General features: G+C 38.7%; 2 protein-coding genes across 2 annotated transcripts in view; both read left to right on the top strand.

Moving 5' to 3' along the window:
- The window catches only part of LOC113472974 (protein krueppel-like), a 10,766-nt gene extending 8,392 nt beyond the window's left edge, over positions 1–2,374 (top strand). The window contains exon 2 of the mRNA XM_026832747.1: positions 2,028–2,374. Within this exon, the coding sequence (XP_026688548.1) occupies positions 2,028–2,043 (16 nt within the window). The 3' untranslated portion in view covers positions 2,044–2,374. The remainder of the gene's footprint in view (positions 1–2,027) is intronic.
- A 267-nt stretch (positions 2,375–2,641) lies between these two features.
- LOC108254108 (oocyte zinc finger protein XlCOF22-like) lies at positions 2,642–4,488 on the top strand. Its single transcript, XM_026832745.1, has 2 exons — positions 2,642–3,288; positions 3,686–4,488. Exons 1-2 carry the CDS (start codon positions 3,010–3,012, stop codon positions 4,061–4,063), a joined length of 657 nt encoding a protein of 218 aa, XP_026688546.1. The 5' UTR covers positions 2,642–3,009; the 3' UTR covers positions 4,064–4,488.
- Positions 4,489–7,459: the final 2,971 nt, after the last annotated feature.

Genomic DNA, 7,459 nt, shown 5'->3' with positions numbered 1-7,459 from the left:
GAATGAATCTTGAAGAACGACATAAGAAAATGTGTAGTTTAATTAGATTGTATGAAGTAATCAATCTGTGTGGCGACTTGGAGCAGAACAATGATGATAGGTTCGTGAGTTAAAAAGAATGAATGAACGAGAACACATGGATTAAGGTGGCTAGTGATTTGATGAAATTTCAACAAAATACTCTTAAAAAAAAGAAAGATTTAAATAGCGAATAATACAAGTAGGAATGGATGGAGAATTCGTTCTTGAAAATTCTAAGAGAAGAAGAGAGCTACGGAGGAAAATGGATTAATATGGAAATCAAGCTAGACTGTTGGTAAGAACGAAATGTTCTAACTTGTATTGAACCAATGTATCTGACCAAGAACCTATTAACATTGCGACGCTAGAAGCAGCGCGGCAGGGCTCGGACAACTTTCCAGCAGGCTAAACGTAGGTACTGCTACTGTTTATCACTCAAGTGATACTCATGCAAATTAAAATGTTAAGATATTAGTTGATTCATAGTCTTCCAAGGTATAACCGCCAACCTGTTACCGTATGCGGCGATACACTTCATTGGGGCCTCTCTGACCGGTTATACACCTACACCATTCTAATAAATCCACCCGCCCACCTCCCACTGGAGGGGCTCTCGCGTTTTTTCAGCCAGTCATTTCATATATACAGCTTTCCTATGTGGGTCATACTTGATAAGTTCTCTGAATGTTCTGCAGAAAACACAAAAAAAGAGAAACGGCGCTTTTTTGTTCATCGCATCCTTACTCACCGTTGAAATTCTTAAATACTTATACATCCCTCTTTCAATTTATATCTACTACTTGATCATTGCTCAAACAGTGTACCTCTTGATGAATACCGGCCCAGATGAATTAGCGTTAACAAATTAGTGGGCTTTTTGGGCATGCAAACTTATCACACCTTACAGTTATCATAAACGGATAGTGGCCACCTCCATGTTTACGGACACACACAACGGAGAGTAGAAACCAATAATAGATTGCCCTTGTGGGGCTTTAGAAATGAATGTAAACATTCCAGCGGCTTTTGAAAGAGGCCACCCAGGATAGTCATTAGTGCGGACTGTCGAAACCCTCCAAGAGATTTATTTAAATTGTACATTTATCAACCAGCCCAATGCGCACGGAGTTCACTAACGTGACCGTTACTGACTCGTGTATCTCTGTTGACATAATACCGCCTACTTTGTGTCTTAACATCTCTAGGTATTATCTTTTACATGCGCGTGAGGAGAACTGTTGCTCCTTAGACTCTGTAAAAAATAATTTACACCTTCCATGAAAGACTCGGATTTCACATTTTCCCTTTTAATCTATGGGTGTGTTTATTGAATCTTATCGTCGCGTCACGTCATCTTGTTCTATTTACTTCGTTTTGGTATTTGTGGAGATGAATTTTAAACTTCAACTTTTTTTTTCTTGAAATTTCCTAAAACCTATACGTTTCTGATTTTATGTTTCAGAAACATTTACTTGCGTACATTGCCACTCCTCTTCTCTCTTTCAATTTGATTTACTTGATCATTGCAAACAGTGTACGTCTATGAATAGGCCAGATGATACGTACAAATTAGTGTGCTTTGCATGCAACTATCACACCTACAGTTATCATAATATGCTATTTCATGTTAGAACACACACGGGAGAGAAACCATATAGATGCCCTTGTGGCTATGAATGTAAAACATCCAGCGCTTTGAAGAGGCACACCAGGATACGTCATTAGTGCATTTTTTCCTGTGAGAGATTTGCTCTTAGCTCGTAGAAAAATAATTTACACCTTCATGAAGACTGGATTTTCCCTTTTAATCTATGGGTGTGTTTATTGAATCTTATCGTCGCGTCACGTCATCTTGTTCTATTTACTTCGTTTTGGTATTTGTGGAGATGAATTTTAAACTTCAACTTTTTTTTTCTTGAAATTTCCTAAAACCTATACGTTTCTGATTTTATGTTTCAGAAACATTTACTTGCGTACATTGCCACTCCTCTTCTCTCTTTCAATTTAAAAACCGGACATTGATTCGGGGCGAAAGTTATTCTTATGTGACAATATTCAAGCGTGCTAATCTGTGTGATTTTGTTGAAGCAGACGAGAAAAACTTTTTTTTTTTTTGTCAAACATAGTTGAATGATAGTTGAATGCTTATTTGTAAATTAGTTAGTAACGGGAAAACGTTTATAAATGTAAATTTAAAAAATGAAGCTCTGTTTGTGAAAGACACATGGGAGAGAATCCGTATAAACGTTTGAAGTGGGGTTTTTTTCCCCCAGTTCACTTCAACTTTTTACTTCTTTGATCATATAAATACTTACCCATTTTCATTTTACGCAATGTAGAATATTATAAATTTCTGAAAGACACATGGGAGAGAATCCGTATAAACGTTTGAAGTGGGTTTTTCCCCCCAGTTCACTTCAACTTTTTACTTCTTTGATCATATAAATACTTACCAATTTTCATTTTACGCAATGTAGAATATTATAATTATAAGATGTGCAATAGATGTTATAATATTTTATTTTTACGAATATAAATCTTTCTTTCGTTACGTTTCTTTTCGAACAACCCTTCAATATTCCGAAGAAAAAATTGTATGTCCAAGGATATATGAAAATTTATCTAAAAACAAAGCTGATCAGTTTTCCAATACTTGCGTCTTTTACCTCTTATAAACTAATGCTCTACTGCAAACAACGTCACTAATACCACATTTTAATTTCAGACGATCTTTTAACTTACACAATTACTGCAGACGATGATACATTACTTCGAGAGTTACGTGCCGCTGCGAGCAATGTAGAATCATGCACTATTGCAGACGAGGGTGTGTTACTTTCAGAGTTATGCACCGCTGCAAACAACACATCTCTTCCAGTAAGCAATAATCCTCAGCCTAAGCCCAAGGCCATCATATGTTTTCACTGCAAACAGACCCTCCCGTCGGACGAAGACAGTCTGAGTAAACATTGCGAGGAATGTTCTTCCATGGCAAGACCAAATCCACTGACATACAAGTTCGTATGTTTCGGATGTAACTATTACACGTATTGCAGACACATCATCAGGAACCACTATCGAAAACATACTGGCAGGAAACCCTTTAAATGTGTGGTTTGCAAACAGTTCTTCGCGACCTATAGTGGCGCTTATCAGCACTTGAGGAGAACACATGGGCAGGAATCGTGTTCATCCCTGAAAGCTCTGCGTAAACTGCGAGGCCCTAAACCCAAACCTGACAGTACTAGATCCCTTAGGAAAAAGAAATAACGTGGCATACTTTTTTTTTTTACTTCAGTCTCTTTGCCCGTCTTCCTGCTCAATATTTTGTGCACGATGTATATGTATAAGTAATTTTGTAATTTGTAATAATGGCTTTTTATTTTTAACATTGTAGCAAACATCAAAATGCCCTCAGAAATGTAGATGGATTAGGCCAGCTGAAGCAAACACTTAAATTATGTATTAAAAATAACTAAAACCTGTATGATTAATTTAATCTTAAGAAATGTCTACTATTAGCACGTTGTCTTTAAGATACGTATAATGTATATTATAGATTTAAGATCCACTCTCTTAGAAGTTACCAACGTAACTTGGGAGAGCGTTATGTATTGTAATCATTTATTAAAAATAAACTAAAATTTTTGAAACTTGAAACACTACGGACAGTAGGTCGTTCGCGCCATTCTCTTTGAAAATCGATTCTAATTGTTCATTTTGCTCCCTTTGCACAGATGCATGCCTATGTATTCACTGCAACCAGGTCATTCCGTCCAACGAAGAAAGTCTAATCAAACATTGTGAGTCCTGCTCGCTCATGGCAAGACCGAACCCATTCCGGCACAAGTTCGTCTGTTTTGGGTGTGACCATTACTCGTACAGCAAGACGACGATGAGAAACCATTTCCGTCAGCACACGGGCGAGAAACCTTTTAAATGTTCGCTCTGCGGACAGTTTTTCACCAGCTCTGCCGCGCTTTCTATGCATACGAAAAGGACGCACAGGACGGTGGTTTCTCAAGTGAAACGGTTTGTGTAGTGACGACTAGGACCACCAGACCAGCCACAGTTAATATAAAAAAAACTAGTCACAGTTCATATAAGTACATCTCAGTATTCTCAGTTCTTAAACAGTCACCGTCAGGGAAAGGCCCGTTCCCCCTTGTCGTTCGGAAAAAAATCGTGTCGTGTGTAGGGGGAACACTCTCATTTAAATTACATTGCCTACAAGGACATTTTGTGTCGTTCGTGAAAAAATCGTGTTGTGCATGTGTAATGGGAACACTCCCATTTAAATGACATTGCCTACAAGGACATAAAAAAAATCTGATGAAACTCACGACAAGTGGGGACGGACCTGAAGACGACACAGTGGCATTTCTTCAGTGGATGCGAAATTCAGTTCTAACTCTATTATGAATCTCCCTTTTTCGCCAACAAATAAAATGAAAAGTGTTCATTGTACCTGACTGTGTATTGTATTTAATTTTTCTAACTGATAACCATTTTTTCAGGTGCTCAGAAATGGCAACAACAGAGGAAATTTTAACAAAGGAGGTCTTATCGTCCCGAAATCGAAGAGAGAAGGAAGACAGGATAGGAGAAAGTCCAGCCGTTCCGAGAACGAACATAATCCCTTCAGGATAAAATCCGCCCCGGGCGGGAATCGAACCTTACAAGTTAGACACGCTACGAACCAAGGCTGGTAACTAGGCTGGCGTTTTTGTTAAGAGGTTTGACAGAGGGAACTGTAACTGCCAAGGTCTTATTATCGTTCCGAAATCGAAGACAATAGGAGAAAGCCAGTTGTTCTGAGAACGAACAATATCCGTTCAGGATAAAATCCGCCCCGGGCGGGAATCGAACCAGCGGCCTAGCGCTTACAAGGCAGACGCGCTACCCTCTGGCGGTTTTGACTTCAACAACTTCAAAGTCAAAGCTCTTTTCAAACCAATAACATTCAAACGCCGTATTATTTCAAGAGAACGCAACGTGCCTTGCATTATTTAACAAAAGTCCTGCCAGTTTTTCAAAGTATTTTAACCGGACATTTTACTGCCAAAAAACAGCTGTTCTCAGTTCTGTTGTCTGTTCATTTCCTAATCGTAATCGATTTTGTAAGCATGCTCAATGCCTGAATGCCTTGAAATGAAGAAAATTTGAAATTCTTTATCAATTTAATTTGTTATCCAATATCCTACTTTGTGTGTGTCTCTTCTTTTGGTGTAAAGTTGGTGTTTCTGCGGCGAGAAAAATTCTCCATGTTTCCCAAGTGTCTTGTTGTCATCTGATCAGGGGTTGGATTCAAGATAATGTCCAACACTCTCTCCTGTAGGAATACTCCCAGCATTTGGTGTTTCCCTAGTCTGTAAAGAGTATGTGTATGATAAGTGATGCTAATACGATTGCAGAACTGAAACGAGCTCTCGATGTGAATCAGTCAATGATTGACATCTCCGCGGACAGATTGGAACGGTTGAGAACACAGTGCGCCACCAGTGCGGAACTTACGCAGCATGAAATCCGTACCATTGAGGTAAGTATGTTGTACACATTCCACTACCTGGTATTTGTTCAGAAGTCATGTCAATGGAAACTTGCTACAAAAAATTAGCTTTCACAATGCTTGCAATCCACAAAATATGATCAGTGATCAGTGTTATTATAGGGTTAAATTGAACACACAAAGGGGCTTTCTTTTTCATTGTTGTGGCTTCTGACCAATTATCTACTACTTTGTTGGATAACATAGCTGATTTCTGATTATTCAATAATTACTTACCCTCTTTCAGAAACATGAGTAGTGACATACCTACCTAATAGGGGGGGGGGGAGTTTACTTTTCAGTCCACTTGCTGTCATTTTCTGTTACTATATTGGAGCGGATGGGATATATTTTACGTAGTAAAACTATTTAGAAATGATTATGTAGAGGAAGTGACCTACTACTGGTTCTAAGGACAACTGCTTGGAATAATCATCAGGTTCTCATGTATAATTACAATGGTGGAGATTAGATTATTCTGTCTTTAGTCCGTGGTTTACTGGAACATCCATTTCGCGAACTAATGTTTTTTGTGGTGTTGTTGGTAAAAAAAAAAAAAAAAAAAAATCAAGATACGAGGGCCGTCACCATTGGTTCCATTGGAAATAAGATTAAGATAAGATCAGATAGGATCATGGTAATGGATAAATGCATTCGCCTTGAGACCTCGGGTTACTGAGGTCTTGCTGGTTGTTCCCCCCCAACCCCCCCCCGTTACTGTTTTATACCGGAACTATCTGGGATGAGCATCATGTTAGCCCATCCGATGGGATTTGAGTTGTGGTTATAGTGAAGCTTACCTTGTAGTAGGGTCCTGGTAAGAAACGGGGTAACGTTGACCTCTGGTGGGGTGGACTCGTAATTAAACTAAAGTAACTTAGTTGGTCTTATTTTTTGTACACAAAGAAGTAAAAAACTAACAGTTTAGATTTTTATCTTCTGGATTTATCATACTACGTCATCTTAACCCTTTAACATGATCCGGAACGAAAAAAACCCGAAATAACCTTCTAATAATACTACAAAGACTATCTATGCAGGAGACCTTTATTGTAATCGGTCATCTGGTCAGATAAGATAACCGGCGCATACTTTTGTGGTGGACCGTATGTCACTGGTGAAGGTCAGGGGTCAAGAGGTTTACCAGGATAAAGTTACTTCAGTTTCATTAACATGGGTCTTCATTGGATATAAAATCTACCATTAATACGTCTTCAGTTCAGGCGAACCTTTTTTTTCGAGGAAAAACATAGTATGTAGATGGATCGGATTGGAATATTATTTGTCATTAAGTGGAACGAGTCATTAGACACTTTTGAGGAGAGAACATAAGATTGGATTGGGATATTATTGTGGTCCCCAGTGCGAACAAACACGGTCAAAGAAACCATCGTTATAAGGTGCCTGCACCTGAAAGACGTGTCCATGGTGGTTGACCTGACCTATCTATGTCGCTTTAGTACACAAATGAGTTTCGGTCAGTGACCTGATGTACTCAAAATTCACTTTAAACATTACTCGTTAAAAACACGTAAATATAATGGATCCCTGGTAAAGTAGAACAGGAATGGATGTATGGATGAACAGGTAAAAGGGGTTTTAGTTTCTTTCCTGTCCTATCCTCTGTTGGTCGGTAAGGTTCCTGTTTGGCAGTAGACTAATCCTATTACAAATCAGGCCCACTTATACTTGTTTGTGACACTGATCGGGACCAAACACGTTTGTGTCGGAGGATCGATTTAGTTGTACATACAAAGGAAGAACGTTTATAAATTACCACCATCGGATTATTACCCCCTTGTCCCTGTACATTGTAACCGACGGACCGTAACATACTAAAGAAAGTAAAGGATATGGTATGGAGAAAGTAATCTATGGATGGATTATCAC

Source organism: Diaphorina citri, unplaced genomic scaffold, assembly GCF_000475195.1.
Source record: "Diaphorina citri unplaced genomic scaffold, Diaci psyllid genome assembly version 1.1 scaffold11216, whole genome shotgun sequence".
Classification (NCBI taxonomy): domain Eukaryota; kingdom Metazoa; phylum Arthropoda; class Insecta; order Hemiptera; family Psyllidae; genus Diaphorina; species Diaphorina citri.
The sequence above is the reverse complement of the archived record's forward strand: the minus strand, read 5'-3'. Positions and strand labels throughout refer to the sequence as shown.

What these genes read in the sequence shown, in the direction of transcription:
- LOC108254108 (XM_026832745.1), top strand. Translation starts at nt 3,010, where the DNA reads ATGGCAAGACCAAATCCACTGACATACAAGTTCGTATGTTTCGGATGT. An exon ending in GATCCCTTAGGAAAAAGAAA is followed by an intron (nt 3,289 to 3,685) that starts TAACGTGGCATA and finishes ACTTGAAACACT; the next exon opens with ACGGACAGTAGGTCGTTCGC.